Consider the following 19,344-nt stretch of genomic DNA (forward strand, 5'->3'; position numbering starts at 1 on the left):
CATGGAGCACAGAATCAGTATTTCCCCTCCCCATAAAATCAATTTTTCTTCCTATGGTTAAAAAAATGCAATGAAGCTTATATTTTGTTTGGCCTCAAAAGCATTCTGATGTTTGGAGTATTCAGCAATTACCCACCATCCACTCTACCAATATGACAAGACTTACAAGTAGTTTTTCATCTCATTCTTTATTTACATGGTATGTGACTGCCTCTACATGAAGTTGAGTTTAAGAGGGGTTTGGATTTCAACAGTGTTTAGAACAGTGGTTCTCAACCTTCCTAATGCTGCGACCCTTGAATACAGTTCCTCATGTTGTGGTGACCCCTAACCATAACATTATTTTTGTTGCTACTTCATAACTGTAATTTTGCTACTGTTATGAATCATAATGTAAATATCTGATATGCAGGATGAATTTAGGCAACCCCTGTGAAAGGGTCGTTCGACCCCTAAAGGGGTCGCAACCCACAGGTTGAGAACCGCTGGTTTAGAACATACCTTTAAGCTGTACAGTCTATGGAGTTTGTGGTAATTAAGTGTAGTAATAATTATTGTTTTAAAATACAATCACTAAAAGGTCTATGCCAGTTATGTTTTATACATAATAGACTCTCTGTTTTTTTTATCATACAGAATTTGTGTTTCCCGTGTCCATTACATATTTTTTATATCCTCTGTTCTAATGTGAGGGATTTTTTTCTATCTTGTGATATTAAATAGGAAAGCAAGTGCACAAGAAAAAGATATTTAATATGTAAGAGAAACTCTGAAAACCACAATTTCAATATAGATAGGTCAAAGAAGACAGCAGAGTATTGGGAAAAATGCAAAAGAAAAACTCTCTGTAAATGGGTAACTAATAGTTACGGATAGTCATATTAAATGGTATCATTTCCAAATGATGTCAGCACAGTACCTCTTTTAATTCAAGCCTTTTTCTACTCCATGAAAAACAGGGGAGGATAAAAATAATGGGACTATAATACCCATTAAATGAGAAAATTATATAAGGGACTTAAAAAAAAAATCAACTGTTTATTTAACTTTTTTTTTTTTTTTTAAGAATAGGTAAAATAACCCTGGCTGGTGTGGCTCAGTTGATTGGCATCGTCCATGCACCAAAAGTTGCCAGTTTGATTCCCAGTCAGGGTACATGCCCAGGTTGCAGGCTCAATCCCTAGTAGGAGATGTGCAGGAGGCAGCTGGTAGATGTTTTGCTCTCATATCGAAGTTTTTCTCTCTCTCCCCTTCTGCCTTCTTCTCTGTCTAAAAATCAATTTTAAAATCTTTTAAAAAGAAACAGGTAAAATACCATTATAGTCATCTAAGATATGTAATGCCCACAAAAGATGAAATGTAATTCCAAATATTCTAGGGCATATGAACTTGTGAAAAGTAAATTGCTAATTAGATTCATGGTAGGTTTTTCCTTTCATTATTTTTCTCTTTTCATGCTTTCAGTGTTTCAGTATTATAGTGTGTGGTGTTTTTTTTACACATCCTACTTTATTTTCCAATTCTGTTTCCATTGGTCCTATTTCTCTCACCACTGAGCTCTTCCGTTGGATATTTTCATTCATATCTTCTTTTTTATTAAACATTTACCAATCCATGATCCAACTCTAAAGTTGAATTGGTTAAGTCAAAATTCGTAATGTACCAAAATGTTCAAATTTAACTTTAAAGGCATGTATATTGATACCAAGATTGGATGCTTCTGCTAAATAACATAGGACTATATATGTCACAGTAAAGCCAGTCTTCTACAAGTCTCTATATCATATACTTATTCTTAAACTGATAACCATTCTTACTTTTTCATTTAAAGGCAAAAATAATACACATATACAAAATACAACCTAAGGGCTTTATTAAAATATGTGTTTAATGAACATATGTCAGTTTGGCTCTTATATGTTTAAGAAACTGTTCTCAGGCATTTTTTTATATATTAAGTAAAGGGCTATTCAAAATCTTAATGCAGGTGGTCTTTAATCTATGGTTCATGCACAAAACTGTATTTACATGCAACTGCTTTTCTTTAATCCTGATTTATATTATTTTATGCATTTCAAAACATTAGCCTGAGAGGGGTTTGTAGGACCAACCAGACTGCCAAAGAACCCCTTATCACAAAACAAGGTTTAGAATTGCTGATTCTTATATATTTATGAGAAAGTTTACTACAATAAAAATGTATCAGAATATAGTTATTTGTTTATTGCATGCATAATAATGTTAATATTGAAACTGTATGTTTCAATTTGATTACTCGCCATTTTCAAACTTAGAAACCCTCTAAAGCTCAATATATAATTAAAAACTTAGCAGAAATAAGTATATTATATGAATACTATACTTCATAAATTATAATAGAGATATGGATATAAACTAAAATTCATAGTCCAAAAGGTAAATGTAGCTTTTAAATTAAAGATACTATACTCAACAGAGTGTATTTAATATTTGATATTATAGTCACTTCCTCTATTTCTAATCATAATAAAAGATGAGGATTCCCTGTTTAAAAAGATATATTTTGCAGAGAGAGTCCAATGTATCAGATAATTAAAATTTTATCTTGTTTGTCTCTTCCTTTAGTTAGCATATAAAACTGGTTTAACAGTGGATTTCCTCCTGTAACTCAATTTAATAAAGACATTACATGGACTAATGACAATGTATTGAACAATGACTGCACTAATTCAATTTTGGCCTAAGAAACAGAGATACAATAGGGGAAAATGTGGGGGAGGGAGGAAGATTGGTAACACAAATACTATCTTCCAGGGAGCATAAATCAGTGTAAGTTAGGAATTTCCTTAAAGTGACCTGGTCTCAGAATTTATTTGGTAGTCATAAAGAGATATTTGTGGCAGTTAAGATATATTTAGAATTTCATTTATTTTGTTTTAGCCTAGTTTCAAATGTTTAACCAATTTATTGAGCTTGTCTATTTACTATAAATTGCATCCATAAGAAGCTAATCTTTAATTAAGATTAATTAATTTAAATGTTCAATTTAATTCTTATGGTTATTAAGTTTTTACTAGTAAACATCATGTTTAAGAGAATCAGTCTAATTTTAAAAGCTATATAATATGTAAAGTGCACGCATAGGAACAATAGAATATATGCAAAAAAGTGTTGAAATAGTTATCTCTGAGTAATAATTTTTAAAATTTTTCTTTCTTGTGAATTCCTATAATTCTAAATTTCCAAAATGTATATTGTTTTTATCATGAGAAAAAAATACAATAAATGTTATTTGTGTGTGTGTGTGTGCTTGTATGACTTTTATTTTATGTATCAATGTTACTATTAGAATGGTTTCTGCTATAACTAGTAGAAATGTCAGACTAGAAGTGGCTTTTTTTTTCCCTTCATTCATTTTACAGGAAATCCAGGAGTAAGCATGTAGAATTGGTAATTCAGAGCTTTGAGTAATTTTTTTTTAATTGTTTCTACTAGGCTTTACTTTAGTGATTAGAAGTTAGTTGTTGCCAATTGGGAGCCTCAAAGGCAGAAAGAAAGGGTGGCTTCTTATTATGCATCTCACTTTCCCAGAACTTCAGCACTTCCTCCTAAATTGGCTATAATTGTAACACGTTACAATAACTAATAACTTGCAAAGGAGAAGGGGATTACCCTAAACAGCTTAAAGGTATGCTTTATCTTGTGGAGGTAGTGTTCAGTTTCCTTGAACATTTAGCCATCTGATAACTGAAAATAATTGTATTTCTTTTTTCTCACGTGTGTGTGTGTGTGAGAGAGAGAGAGAGAGAGAGAGAGAGAGAGAGAGAGAAAGCAGAAGGGAAATGTTTTGGGGTCAGAAGCCAGCTGTAGCTGCCACAATCACCAATTAACTTCTCAAAATAAACTGAGACGATATATACCACAAAGTTTAAATAGCACGTAATTTAAATACAAGCATAAAGACTAAATACAGTTCTTGGAATATAGTAATTGTACAATCAATGTAGCTGTAAGGGAAAAGAACAGACTTGGTTTTGGTTTTTTTACAACCTAAATCTTAAACATTTTAAACTCTAGTAGTTGGAATCCTCACTCAATGAATAGAGGGTAACTTCTGCCTGATTATTGACTTTTTTGGAAACTCTTGGTCTCTGTCTTTTGTCTAGTTTATAATTAGCTCACTGGGTAAGAAATTTATATAACTCTTTACAATTCTATCATTTCAAATTTAGAGAATAATTGTCCAATCTATATATATAAAAGTCTAAGTGACCGTTATGACCAGAACGACCAGAATGACCGGTCGACCAATCACTGTGAAGTGCACTGACCACCAGGGGGCAGACGCTCAACACAGGAGCTGTCCCCTGGTGGACAGTGCGTTCCCACAGCCAACCTCCCATGGTCCCTCCCCCTGGCCAGCAGGATCACCGGCCAGGCCTAGGAGCCCCACCCGTGCACAAATTTGTGCACCGGGCCTCTAGTAAACTAATAATTAAATACTCGTGTGTGTGTGTGTGTGTGTGTGTGTGTGTGTGTGTGTACATTGATAGCACAGGGGCAACAGAAATGAAGGAAAGGAGAGAGGGAATCTTTGAGAGATCTGACTGGAGGAGGGAATTAAGCTGGGAAACCACAAAATTAAGCCAACATATTTTTAAACAGTACACACACACACACACACACACACACACACACACACGAAAAGAAAAAACAGAAAAGGGAGCTCTCTATTAAGTACTTAAATCAAACAATAAAATGTGCTTAACTGTTCCTAATGAAGTTTGGAAAATTTTGCTGAAACACATGAGAAAGGAAAAATGAATTTGGACTAAGAAAATTAAAATCTCCTTTGCCATTTATCAGATATAGACAGCAGACAAAGAAGCCACTTGTAAAATTAACAGAAAATAATATTTCTCTCAAGAACATGCTATAGTGTTAACAACCACCCCCAACTTGGAGAAACTACTGCTTTTTCACTTACAGATAACCCTTTTCTATATAATAATGGATTGTTGAAAAAAAACTTTGCTCTTTGAAATCCTTTCATTAAGAATGAAATATCCCACTCTTGGCTAGAAAATCTAAGTCACTTTGACACAAAGAAACAGCCTCTACTTCCAACCCAGGGGCAGTCAGAAAAGAGGTTTGTAGAAACAATATGTTTCCGGACTAAAGGGGTCTGTTTGCCTGCCTGCATCAAAGCCAGAGAAGACACAAACAAGATTTGTAGCAAAGAAAGTGAGGGTTTATTTTTATGTGGCCCATGTCCAGAGTCACAGGTCAGCTAATTCTCAAAGACCTGGCTCCCTGATGGCATCAGGGAATGAGTTATACAGATGATAAGTCATTCATTTTGGTGACTAGGAGAGTTAGGGTCATGTTTCCACTGATTGGTCATTGCTAGGGTAGGGAGTATTTGATCAATGCATCTATTCCTAATGTCAGTCATCGCATTGCTTTATCTGTTTTCTCTAGGATGTGGTCAGTGGGATTGTTCTGGAGCTGAAACAGAGCTGAGGCCTACATGTTATCTCTATTTAGACCAAAAATCCATCTCTGGGTTCAACAGACCTGACGCTTTGTTCCTAAGATTACTTGATGTTGGTCAGAACCTCATTGTCCTGAGGGCTTAATGATTTAGGGAGTAAGTCCTGCAAGAGAGAAGGAGGTAGGTGAATCAGGGTGCTGGATTAAGCCAGTTCAAAAGAAAGGAGAAAGATAATATTAAACAAATGAAGTTTCTACTGAATTACAAATACACACCTATTTAAACTTTTTAGTTTTCAATAAAACAGCCCCCTGGGTCCATGTTGCAGTCCAGACGTAATGTAGACCTCTTTACATACAGCCTTGCTTTCTTGTGAGCCTATCAAAACATTTTCAAACTTCATTTCAATTTCTCCTAAACTCAACAATACCCAAAATTCCTATAATAAACTTATCTTTCCCTATGTTTGGTAAGGCACTTCATGGTTCTCCTGGAATATGGGCTTCCTACTTGCAATGGGCCAGAAACCTGACTTTCTTGAAATATACCAGTAGTTTTATTCCCCATAGGCCTAGGCTTATTGGACTAGGAAGTCTGCCTCACACTAAAAGTTCAGGAAATTCATTTTAATTTCACATAAAAATGAGCAACAAAAAAAGTCCCATGCAAACTTATTATAAGAAAAACAAGAATAAGGATCATAACATCATCATTACAGGTAATGCAAGCATGCCTGAAAGATGTACCACCAAATAGATCAAACCTTAAGTTACTGTTTTGAAACCACCTAAATAAGATTAAGAAAATCATACAGAATATAAAAAACAACATAGATTTAGAATTAGAAAATCTCAGTTAATTAACTCAATGGGAAGATCCTTTAACAGTGTATACATAGATCAAATCATCACATTGTACACTTTAAATATCTTTGTTTTATTTGTCAATTACACCTTAAGAAAACTGGGAGAGGAGTTAGAAAGACTCAAAAATGAGGTGACAGAAAATCAGGAAAATTAGTTACAAAGAATAAACTAAAAGGAACACAAAGCCAATAAGCACAAAAGATTGATTTTTTTTTTTCTGTAAAACTCTGCACCAAAACTTAGGTCGATACTTCTCCAGTCATTTTGGTTGTCTGACGCTTTCTCCACTAATTCTTTAGGAAGGGCTCATAGGAACAACGGTCTCATTAAATGCTGATGTCATATCAAGTGTTGATAATAGCTTATTCCCTTTGTACATGAGGGTTGGTTTTGCTGGATATTAAGTCCTTGACCACACTTTTTCCATTTGAATATCCTAAATGTCATTTTATTTTCTTTTGGCAAAAAAAGATTCATTGTCAAAAGTCTGATGATATTTCAATTTTCTTTTCCATTTTGATGTCACATTTAATGTGACAAAACATTAAAATCTATTAAATCTGGGTATCTGGTATACTGTATGTTTGAAATAATTTACACTATATTTCACCAAATCAAAGATGACTTCAATTATAAGAGCACCATTGTTTTCTGTATTTTTAAAAAAGAAAAAAACACATTCTAATTTCAGGGATGTTAACATGTCAAGAAATGTGGGTGTTAGGTGAAATATACTACATTATGTTTCTAAATACATAAACCATAAATTTATTAGTTCAGAGTTCTTGCAGGTCAGAACTGGGGGCACAGCACAGCTGGGTTCTCTGCCCGAAGTCTTCCAAGGTTGAAATCAAAGTATCAGCTATGTTTTGGTCTGAGGCTTAGGGGTTTTCTTCCAAGCTCACATAGGTTATTGACCAAATTTCGTTCCTTGCAATGAACCCATTTTCTTCTTGGCTGTTAGTTGGAAGCCACTCTCAGGAATTAGAGGCCATTCCCATTTGTTTCTAAGTGGCCCCTTTCCTCTTCAAAGCCAGCAAAGTAGAATCTCTCTCACATCAAATTGCCCCTCACACTTTGAATCTCTTTCTTCAGGAAAAGCTCAGCCCCTTTTAAAGGTAGACAGGAAATATATAAGTAAACAAATACACATACACCAGAAAGTGATAAATGCTAAAAATAAATAAAATAAAATAAAAAGTTTATGCTTGCATTTCCCTTTGTCTAGAATATTCTTCTGCCAGAATATCTGGCAGGGCTCACATACATTAGATTTGGGTTCAAATTTCACTTTCTCAAATAGACCCTCTATGACTATCTAAAATTGTCTTCCTCCTCCCCTCCAAGTCTCTTTCTAACTCCTCACATATTTTTTCTTCATTATGTTTACTTTTCTGACATTATTTTTTCATTTATGTTCCATTTTTTTTGGCTTTTCACAATGAGATTGTTGAATTCAGGAATCACTGTATCTCTATCACCTTATCATTGTCTAATAGGTCCTAAAGTTTAATGGCCATTCAATTTTTAGAAAGAAAAAAAGGGAAATTAGAAGGAAATACAGAAATTGGCATTATCTGTGGAGTGGGCCAAATATATTTATTTACTTTAGAATAAAAACACAGAGGGATAAGCCTAGTGCTAGAGCAGAACCTTGATAAAATTTGATTTTAGTTGTTCTGTTGAAAGGTACATAACTGGATTGAGAAACCTGAATGATGCCATAGTTGAGCAGCATGTTTTCAGGTAATTGGAGATGTACAATTTTTAAAAGAGAATGGAGAGGCATAAAGAGTAATGTGGTTTTGTCTGGATCCTCACTCCCCACTAGACAGGAAAAAGTTCTAATTAACTAAAAATATCACACATTGCAAGAGATGATGTAATGTATATAAAGACAGTATATGCCAATTTTAAAAATCCTGCAGATGTTTCTTAGACTGGAAGACAAACCCTAATGTTATTGTGTCCCACTCATCCCTGTTTTCCAAGAAAGGTGGAAGGGGAGTCAATGGAAAGAGAATTAGATGAAAGGTTCTTACACATGTGTGTCCAGCTCTTTGACCTTGACCGAGTCACCTACATTACTAACTTCTCCCAGAAGGTGAAGGGGGCAAACTGGATGACATACAGTAATGTTATTCATAGGTCTAAAAGCCACATGATTCTACTACACCTGTGGCAGTGCCTGGCCTGTACTATACGCTCAAAATGATCTGTCAAACGTATAACGTCTTAAAATTGAATCCCAGGCTGGACATCTGGAGCTACCCATTATTAATCTTTGGTTATTTATAAAATTGGGGGTGGGGGGGTTTCCATTTCTCGCAACAAAACTCGAGAATCCTGATAGGCAGCCCCATCATTTCAGGGCCCCTGGAATCCTCAGTGCTTGGCTGGGGAGCCAGCGGTGCAGCGTCACTTGACTGTTTCGATTCCACTAACGTCTGCGGAATACATATCGCAACATCGCCACGCACTGCAGCCACCTGCAGCCGAGCGCGCCCCGTGGCCACACCCAGACCGGAAGTCAGGAAGCCCCGGGGGCTGACGGGAAGGCGCGGCCAGCCGCAAGCTCCGCAGGCCCGCCCCTCCTGTGACGTCATCGTCCGCCCCTTGACCCCCGCGGTGCCGCCCCCTTCCCTGCCTGCCCGTAGCCCGCGGCGCGGCGTTTCTCCGGAGGCGATGGAGGTATCCGAACCGGTGGCCGCACCTCGCGGGGAAGAGGCGTCCTGCTCTTCTTGGGGTGCCGCCAGGTGAGAGGACCCGTGTGGGCGCAGAAAGGCGAGGGGTGGCGGGCGGGACCCAGCGCCGCTCTCTGCTTCTCCCCATCGGGCGGGCAGGGAGCGCTCTAGAGGCCGCGGGGCCCGGGCAGGACCGGCCTGGGAGGCGCGGGGACCCCCCGGGGTGGGTGTGGCGGCCCGGGCTCCGGCCTCCGGCCTCCGGGGCTCCCGGCTTCGCCGAGGAGAAAGTCCTTAGTCTCCCCCTTTCAACGTTTCCTCAGTTCCGGTCGGGGTCTGCCATCCTCCTTCCTCGCAGTCACCGGGCGGGAAGGTGGCGGAGGGCGGCTCCGGCCGGGAGGTCTGGCCCCGTCCGCTCCCCAGACCTGTTGCCTAACGACACACGCTGCCCTCCCGTCGGTAAAATGAAAACTAGGAGCTCCCCTGGGCGTCATCCTCCACCGCGAGCCTCCTTTTAAAACGATCACCTGGGGGAACTTGGTCATCATGAGTCAGTGACAGGACACCCCGAGGACTTCTGTGGACTACAGTTAAAAAAAAAAATCAGGGAAAAGCCCGAGTGACCCATTCTTCTTTCCCAGTTGGTGTTGAGGTTCTTCACGGCTTGCTCGCTCCTGGAACATGAGGGTTCGTGTAGTTCCTGCTTCAGTGATCGCGTAGTTAAAGCGTAGTTTTGTGTCCTGCCCCCGCCAGAATAGTCTGCCAGCGGTGGACAGGGTGGACGCGAACCCGCAGCCTTTTCCCGAGCTGCAGGCTGAGGGATGCTTCTGATACCGGGGGATTGCCCGGCTTTGCCCACACTGCCAGATGCACTCGGGGGACATTGTGCAACGCTAACAGAAGCTCCCCCTTTTTAAAGCGTCTTTGATGGCCACATAGATCTTAACACAAACGTGACTTGTGAACCATCCCAGCAAGGCAGGGCTTTCTGAACACTGCCAGTCACAGTCAGTGACAGGGCTGATGAGACTGTAGGGCTTCTCACTTTCGGTTTACCCTCCAGACTTCTGCCCTCCATGCTAGAGAAAGTCCTAAGGATGAGAAAACTGTGTAGTAGGACATTTCATGTTCATATTTTGTTGCAGTGCCCAAACAGGTTATTACAGTGGATGTGTAATAAGCACAGCTATTTTCTGGCTTGCTTTTGTAATTGCAATCAGGAATATTTCTCATAGTTATCCATTTAATTAAGTAGAAGCTGATAGCATTTAAGGGTACCAAGCCATGTTTGGTAAGATTAACTATATTTACAAACTAGAGGCCTGCAGTGGGGGTCCCTCAGTCTGGTCTGTGGCCTCTCACAATCCGAGACCCAAGGGCCAGAGAAGGACCACGGGAGGGCCCCAGGGTGTGTCCTGTCTTGCTCAGTCCCCATCTTCCGGACCCCAGCAGCAAGCTAACCTACCAGTGGAGCGTCTGCCCCTGGTGGTCAGTGCACATCATAGCAACTGGTCAAATGATCGGACACTTACCATATTAGGCTTTTATATATATACTAGAGGCCCGGTGCACAAACATTTGTGCACTGGGGGGTGGGGGGTTCCCCTCAGCCCGGCCTGTGCCCTCTTGCAGTCTGGGACCCCTCAGGAGATAATGACCTGCTGGCTTAGGCCTGCTCCCGGGTGGCAGAGGGCAGGCCCAATCCCTAGGTGCAGCTCCTGGTCGGGCTCAAAGCAGGGCCAATTGGGGAATTGGGGTGCTGCCCCCTGTCACGCACAGAGCAGGGCGGATCGGGAGGTTGCAATGCCACCCTCAGTCACGCTCAGGGTAGGGCCGATTGGGGGGTTGGGGCACCGCCCCTTGTCACACTCAAGGCAGGGTCGATGGGGAGGTTGCGGCGCCACCCCCTGTCACGCACAGAGCAGGGCCCATCAGGGGGGTTGGGGCTCCGTACCCTGCCACGCACAGAGCAGGGCCCATTGGGGTTGGAGAGCTCCCCCCTGTCACGCACAGAGCAGGGCGGGTCAGGGGGGTTGGGGAGCTCCCCCCTGTCATGCACAGAGCAGGGCCCATCAGGGGGTTGGAGAGCTCCCCCCTGTCACGCACAGAGCAGGGCGGATCAGGGGGCTGGGGCGCCGTCCTCTATCACCCACAGAGCAGGGCTGATTAATGGGTTGGGGCGCCGCCACTGTCACACTCAGGGCAGGGCCGATGGGGAGGTTATGGCTCTACCCCGTCACACACAGAGCAGGGCCCGTGGGGGGAGAGGGGGTTGGGGCACCACCCTCTATCACCCACAGAGCAGGGCCGATCAGGGGTTCGGGGCGCCGCCACTCTCACACTCAGGGCAGGGCCGATGAGGAGGTTATGGCTCTACCCAGTCACACACAGAGCAGGGCCCGTGGGGGGAGGGGGGGGCGGTTGGGGCGCCGCCCCCTGTCACACACAGAGCAGGGCCGATCAGGGGGTTGGGGCGCTGCCCCCTGTCACACTGATCCCGGTGCTGGGAGGCCTCTCAGCTCCGCTGATCCCAGTGCTGGGAGGCATATTACTCTTTTACTATATAGAATAGAGGCCTGGTGCACGGGTGGGGGCCAGCTGGTTTTCCCTGAAGGGTGTCCTGGATCAGAGTGGGGGTCCCCACTGGGGTGCCTGGCCAGCCTAGGTGAGGGGTTGATGGCTGTTTGCAGCTGGTCACACACCCTTCAGGGTGGGGGTCCCCACTGGGGTGCCTGGCCAGTCTGGGTGAGGGGCTGAGGGCTGTTTTCAGACTGGCGGGTGACGGAAACTCCCAGCCGCTCCTTTTTTTCTTTTTTTGTTTTTTTATTCTGGGCCTGCTTTAGCTCTGAGGCTCCAGCTCTTAGGCCTTCGCTGCTGAAAGAAGGTATCTGGTTTGTTTCGGTTCTATAATTGAAATTCTGTATCAACTCCAGCTCTGAGATCCCGGCTCGCTGAAAGCAGGTTTCTGGGGTTTTTTTTTAGCTTCTATATTTGTAACTATGTTTCAAACTGCAGGCTCAGAGGCCGGCAAGGCAGGCGGGCAACGTTGGAGTCCTCTGTCACTGAAGCAAGCAAGCCTCATGTTCAGTTTAAGCTGCCTGGCTGCCAGCCACCATCTTTGCTGGCAGTTAATTTGCATATCTCGCTGATTAGCCAGTGGGAAGGGTAGCGGTTGTACACCAATTACCATGTTTCTCTTTTATTAGATAGGACTAGGGGCCCAGTGCATGAATTCGTGCACCTTGAAAGGAACTTTGGGCCATGAGGCTGCTGTGGGCACGGGCGGGTCTTGGCCCGTCCTCCACGCCCCCGCTCAGCCCCTCCCACTGTGGCCCCCAGTTCCCTGTCTGCCAGCAGCCCCACTCCCATGCACTGATGGTACCGGCCCCGCTCGCACCCGCTGACTGAGTGGAGTGATTGGGGCCGGGACCATCAATGGGTGTGAGCAGCAGCTGATGCCCCGACTGCTCCTCATGAGCAGAGGGAGGTAGAGAAGCCCTTAGGGGTGATCGGGACCGGTATCAGGCGCCAGCAGTGGGTATGAGAGGCAGCTCTGGCACCAGCAGCAGGTGAGAGTGGAGCCATTGCTGGCAGCAGTTGAGAGAGGCAGCTTCCAGCCCTGAGCAGGGGGAAGTGGAGCAGGGGGAGGTAGAGAAGCGTGCACCCCTGGTGGTCAGCGCACATCATAGTGACTGGTTGTTCAGTTGTTCCACTGTTTGGTCTATTTGCATATTAGCCTTTTATTATATAAGGATATATAGATAGATCCTTTGACTTATATATCAATACCAGGCCTGAAAAAAATGAGTTCTAAAACTGAACTTTCTTGCTACCACATTGTTTTTAGAATCCTGTAATTGATCACTAAAGCTTCCCAGAATATGGAATGGATTATACTTTTATTAAGATGATACTGATCTTAGCTGTCACAGTGGCTCAAGCCCAAATGCCGCAGGCTGGTTCCCTCTGCCAGGGAACCATCTCTATTCCCAGTGCTTATCCTATTATCGTTTTCTTTGCATGCCATGCTTTAAAAAAATTGGGAGGAGCTATGGTAAAGGATACATTACCATAAGTATGTCTTGTCACACTGGTATGTTTAACTTTTAAAATTTACTCAACAGATATTTTTTGAGTGCTCTCTTTATTCCTACAACGTAAGAGGTAATAGGCAGTATAGTTTGGTGCCAAAGAGCTAGACTGCTTAGGTTCAGCTTCTGGCTCTGCCATTTGCCTGCTATGACTTTAGGAAAGTTATTTAAGTCATCCTTAGTTTTGTGGTGTTTTGTTTTATTCCCTCTGTTCAATGAAGATGATAATAGTGCCTATTTCATAAAGTTGTTGATAGGATTAACTGAGTTAGTACAGCTAAAGCATTTAAAAGGGTGTGGACACAGTGTTAACTCTCATTAAATGCCAGTACTTTTAGGTACTTGGAATGCAGTAGTGACTTCTTAATGGATCATACATTCCATAGAGGAAAGCAGACAATAAACAGTTAATGATAAGTGATTTGAAGAAAATATAGCAGGTTAGTGAATTACGGAGTGACCTAAGGAGAAGGGGAGCCATTTCATTGATAGGGTGATCAGGAATGGTCTGCATAATATTTGAGGAAGTATTCAGAAAGAATATAGCCAGTGTAAAAATTAAAGTGATAGCAGGCTTGGCTTTTTGAGGAACAGCAAGTAGGCCAGCGAGGCTGAAGATAGTGAGCAAGGAGAGTTGTGGGAGTTGAGATTGGAGAACTAATTGGGAGACCTTCAAAGTACTTCAGATAAAATATGATGGTCGTTTGGCCTGAGATTATACAGATTGAAATAGTGCGAAGTGATCAGATTTGAGATCTCCTTTGAAGGAAGAGCTTAAAAGATGAAGAAAATGAGGGACAAATGAAAAAGATCCCTAGATTTTTTGGCCTGAGCAGGTAAATGGTAGGTAGTACCAGAAACTGAATTGGGAAGCACTGGGGAAGAATAGATTAAGCAGGGAGAATTGAATTCTGTTTTGGGCTTATTATATTTGTGATACTAATTGGACATCAGAGTAGAGATATTGTTCTGGAAGATGTATAAAATCTAGAGGTCAGAGGAGAGATCAAACACAGAGAAAGAAGTTTAGATATCATCAGTATATGGTAAATTCCATGGATTGTATGAGATTATCTAGGGAAACTGTATATTAGAGAAGGTTTGTGGGACACTACAAAACTGCTAAAATATAGATCCAAAAGAAATTATGCATCAGTGATAAAACAATGCTTAAGACTAAAACAACCATGGGCTGTAATTTTGCAGTATACACAGAAAGAATATGCAATCGGTGAATTTAATTTTGACCTATTTTTTAAATCCAAGTAAAGTGGTAGATAATAAAATATATATATGATTTGTAAAAGCTCCTTTAGTAACTTGGTGAATCTGATACCATGCATAATTGAATGTTAATTACAGGATGTGAATATTGAATAATCGTGCTTGCCCTTATAGATTTTGTTTGTTTTTTTTCAGTACAAATACACATTTGCCCATGATGTCAACTGAATCTGTGGAGATTGATGATGCATTATACAGGTAAGAACCTTATGTAAACTGAAACTTATTTTCCCCATTCTTTGTTCTCAAATAATGAAGTAGTCTGTTTGAGGTTACCATTAGGCCTATGCCGAGTTTTGTAAATGTATCTTAAGAGTTGCTCTTGAGTTAAAATTAGATTTTCTGCAACTTCTTTTTTTAATTATGTGTAGTCTGAAAGCTAGAATAATATTTAAATCTCAGTTGCTTTAGGTCAAGCATGTCAAACTCGCGGCCCACAACGAATATTTTTGTGGCCTAGCCAACATAACAGTATATAAGAAATGTTTTAATAAAAATTTCGTAACTTAATTTTTACAATATCCTGTTATACATAATTATTAATAACAAACTACAACGTTCGCTAATGACTGATTGCTATAATCGTGTTGCATTCATTTCCCTTACGAGCCTTTTACACACAGGCGCACCATTTCTCTCCACTAATACTAGCAGTGAATATTTTAGCAGCCGATTGCCACGTCATCAGTCTTGGACTGATTTGTTTGGTATGTGCAATAGGAAATTTTTCACTTTTGGAGAACAACAAAAATAGGTTTATTTGCATTACACTTATTGTGTAGTTATTCAGTGTCTGGTAAGTTAGTGTGCAAGAAAAAATATTAACTTCTATTAAAATATTCTATTATTTTATGTTAACGATTACTCATTTATTTCAGCCTTTTGTATTCGACATGTCTTTATTGAACTAAACCTTTATTTCTATGAAAATTAAAGCTTTTGTTTTTTTGCGGCCCACATATAATTAAACCTTTATGTGGCCCGTGTTAGCCTTTGAGTTTGACATGCTTGCTTTAGATGATATGACTAAGAATGATCCTGCGATCCACCACAAAATATACCTCTTGTTTTTGGACAGGAATATATATTTATGTTCTTGGTAGTACAGGAGTCTCATGAAAAATAGTCCATTCCACTTTATTCACTTATACAGTAGCATCTAAAGAATATTTATGTCAGTATAATCTCATTAATAACTTTGCACTCTATAAATAATGGAGAACTATTATGTGATTGAAGAGCTGTGATTTTAATGAAATTTAGTGAGACTTTTTTTTACCATACTTTTTCAGGAAATCAAAATAGTTTTTTCAAAATTAAAGTTAAATTAAAAACACATTTGTTGCTATTATTCCTAAGAAATTTTTTAGTACTTCAAGTTATTTGTATATAAGGTAGTATCTGTTCTAAAACTTTTAGGTTTCCTCTCATGTAATCACGAAAAATAGATTTTATGTAGATACAATTTGGAAAGATAAGCTCATTGTGTATTTTGAATTCCTCTGTGTATTTTTAATGTGGGATACAGTATCATTTTTGAGCACTTTAGAAGGAGCTGATATGTTGACTTCAAATCCACTTGGAAAAAGTGGATGAAAGACTAACTTGATTTTGCTTATGTGAGAATTATTTTACCATATGTTCCCCCGATTATCAGTATACTTCAGAAGTCACCTTAGGTTTGTACTCTTAATCTATAATTATGTTGTTCTTAATGTCCTTTTGATCATATTCTTGGGATAACAAATGGCAGCTCTTTGAATTTTTTTACTAATTTTATTCATTATTTTGTTAAAATCCCTATGAAACTTTTATATCCCTCCAACCCAGTAATTGCTAACTAGTGAACATAATTTTCAGTAAGCCAGAGATTAAATTTTTTGTTTGCAATGCTATCTAAGTAGGCTGCAGTTTGCTTGACTGAAAGTTTTAGAATATAGCCGTTTAGGTATGGCATATAATAGTAGTACATATATAATGAGGTATTGCTGGGTCATAAGGTAATTTTATTATTATTTTTTTTTAGGAACATCATATTGTTTTCTGTTACTTTTAGACTAAAACATTCCCACCACCTGTGTACAAGGATTCAGATTTCTCCACATCCTTACCAACACTTATTATTATCTGTGATTTTGTTTTTGTCTTTTTGTTTTGTTTTATAATGGCCATCCTAACAGATATAAGGTGATATTGTGGTTTTGCATGTCTCTGACCATTAGTGATGTTGAGCATCTTTTCATAACACACATAACATTTGTGTTATCTTTGGAGAAATGTCTCTTTTAGTCCTTGCACATTTTTAAATCAGATTATATGGTTGTTGTTTTTTTGTTGTTTTTTTTAACTATAGAATTATAGTTCCATATATATTTTTGGTATTAACCCCTTATTAGATATATGATTTGCAAATATTTTCTCCCATTCTGTAGTTGCCTTTTCACTTTGTTGTTGTTTTTGTTACACAGAAACTTTTTAGTTTGAAGTAGTCCCACTTGTCTGTTTTTGCTTTTATGACCTGTGCTTTTGGGATCATACCTAGGAAATCTTTGTCAAAACCAATGTTTAGAAGCTCTTCCTCTGTTTTCTTCTAGGGGTTTTAGTTTCATGTGTTATCCTTAAGTCCTTAACCCATTTTGACTCCATCAAAAAATTATTAGACCTAATAAATGAATTTGACAATGTAGCAGGATACAAAATTAACGCCAAGAAATGTATGGCATTTTTATACACCAATAGTGAACTTACAGAAAGAGAAATTTAAAAAAAAATCCCATTTACCATCAAACCAAAAAAATTAAGATACCTAGGAATAAATTTAACTAAGGAGGTAAAAGACCTGTACTCGGAAAACTACAGGACATTGAAAAAAGAGATAGAGGAAGACATAAACAGATGGAAGAACATACCATGTTCTTGGATCGGTAGAATCAACATCATTAAAATGTCCATGCTACCCAAAGCAATCTATAGATTCAATGCACTCCCCATTAAAATGGTAACAGCATATTTCACAGATCAAGAAAGAACTGTCCAAAAATTCATCTGGCATAAAAAGAACCCCGAACAGCTGCAGCGATCCTGAGGAAGAAGAACAAAGTAGGAGGGATCTCACTGCCAGATATCAAGATGTATTACAAAGCCACTGTTCTCAAAACTGCCTGGGACTGGCACAAGAACAAACATATAGACCAATGGAATAGAATAGAGAACCCAGAAATCAACCCAAAGTTAAAAAACTTTGGTACATCTACACAATGGAATACTATGCTGCAGTAAAAAAAAAAAAAAAAAAAAAAAAAAAAGGAGGAATTCTTAACCATTTGCAACAGCATAGATGGAACTGGAGAGCATTATGCTAAGCAAAATAAGCCAGTCAGAGAAAGATAAATATCACATGATCTCACTCATTTGTGGAATATAATGAACAACATAAACTGATGAACAAAAACAGATCCAGAGACAGAGAAACATTGATCAGACTGTCAAACCTCAGGGAAGGTAGGGGAGTGTGGGTATAAAGGGTAGAGATCAACCAGAGGACTTGTATGCATGCATATAAGCCTAACCAACGGACACAAACAACAGGGGGGTGAGGGCATGAGTGGGAGGGTTGCAGAGTGTAATGGGGGGATAAGTACACATATGTAATATCTTAATCAAGAAATAAAAATTTAAAAGACTCAAAAAAAAGAACATCTTAGTCTAAAATTTTTATCTAAAATTATTAATATAAATTTACATTATTGAGTGCTACTTTTTGGCATCAAGTAGCACTCAACACCATTTGGATCCCTTTTTCTTCCTCTTCCTATTCCCAAGCTTAATTAAATGCTTATTACACCCACTCAGTAACCTAAGATAGGAATATGGTGTCATCTTAGATTTTTTTCCCTATTTGTTATCCTCCAAATTCAATTAATTTTTAAAATGCTTCCAGTTCATTTTCGGAACAAATCTTAATTCCATCTCTTTCATTTCCTCTCCCTAAATTTGGCATCTTTCAATGATCTGTTATTCTTTTATGTGATCTCTTTAGAGCTACTCTTGCCTCTAATCTACCTTTCATACTTTATTTAGCAATTAATTCAGAAAATGTAAACGCTATGCAAATGATCCAAAACAAGTCTCTGGGCGGGATCTAGTTGCCAGGTTGTTTGCAAACAACTTTAAAAGGATATATAATTTCAATGACTTAATTTATTGTTTTTCATTGTGTTTTACATATAGTCGACAGAGGTACGTTCTTGGAGACACAGCAATGCAGAAGATGGCCAAGTCCCATATTTTCTTAAGTGGTATGGGTGGTCTTGGTTTGGAAATTGGTAAGCAGTAGCTTTTATTTATAATTTTACATGACACTTTTGAGCATAATTTCAAGATTTAATACCTTCCCCATGTATTATTTCTCTAAAGAAAATTAAATTCAAAACCTTAATCAGGTTTAATTATTTTGGAAAGACTACTTCGCAATACTGCCAGTAATGACTCTCTTGATTCTCTTTGTGATGTTAATAGCCATTAGTGGTTATTCACTGTATTTGTTAATTTATTATGGTAGGCCACATATACATATATTTATAATAGTATATTTGGAAGAATACATTAAAATTTTAAGAGTAATTATCTCAGTGTGATTTGATTATGGAAAATTTTACTTTATTTTTTATTATTGTTCATCTGCACCTTCTTTGGGACATGTATTTCTTAAGTAGTAAAAAAGTTAAAATTATTTAGTCAGAGATGTGATGAAGCTCCATGAAGACATATCTGTTATACATTCCTAATATTGAGCTATTATTTTTCCTTTTTCTTTATAGCAAAGAATCTTGTTCTTGCAGGAATTAAGGTGAGTAAATGTCCTTGGTAAAAAGAATTATTTGTTATGAACTCTTTTTTTTTATTTCTCTTTTGCTTCTCAGAAGTAATATTATTTACAATTTGAGTTA

General features: G+C 39.2%; 1 protein-coding gene across 1 annotated transcript in view; it reads left to right on the plus strand.

The window, feature by feature from the left end:
* Positions 1–8,938: 8,938 nt before the first annotated feature.
* The window catches only part of UBA6 (ubiquitin like modifier activating enzyme 6), a 66,841-nt gene continuing 56,435 nt past the window's right edge, over positions 8,939–19,344 (plus strand). Inside the window, exons 1-4 of the mRNA XM_059669876.1 lie at positions 8,939–9,095; positions 14,531–14,593; positions 18,626–18,720; positions 19,216–19,244. Coding sequence (XP_059525859.1) covers positions 9,025–9,095; positions 14,531–14,593; positions 18,626–18,720; positions 19,216–19,244 — 258 coding nt within the window. The 5' untranslated portion in view covers positions 8,939–9,024. The remainder of the gene's footprint in view (positions 9,096–14,530; positions 14,594–18,625; positions 18,721–19,215; positions 19,245–19,344) is intronic.

The sequence above is a fragment of the Myotis daubentonii genome, chromosome 1 (assembly GCF_963259705.1).
Source record: "Myotis daubentonii chromosome 1, mMyoDau2.1, whole genome shotgun sequence".
Classification (NCBI taxonomy): domain Eukaryota; kingdom Metazoa; phylum Chordata; class Mammalia; order Chiroptera; family Vespertilionidae; genus Myotis; species Myotis daubentonii.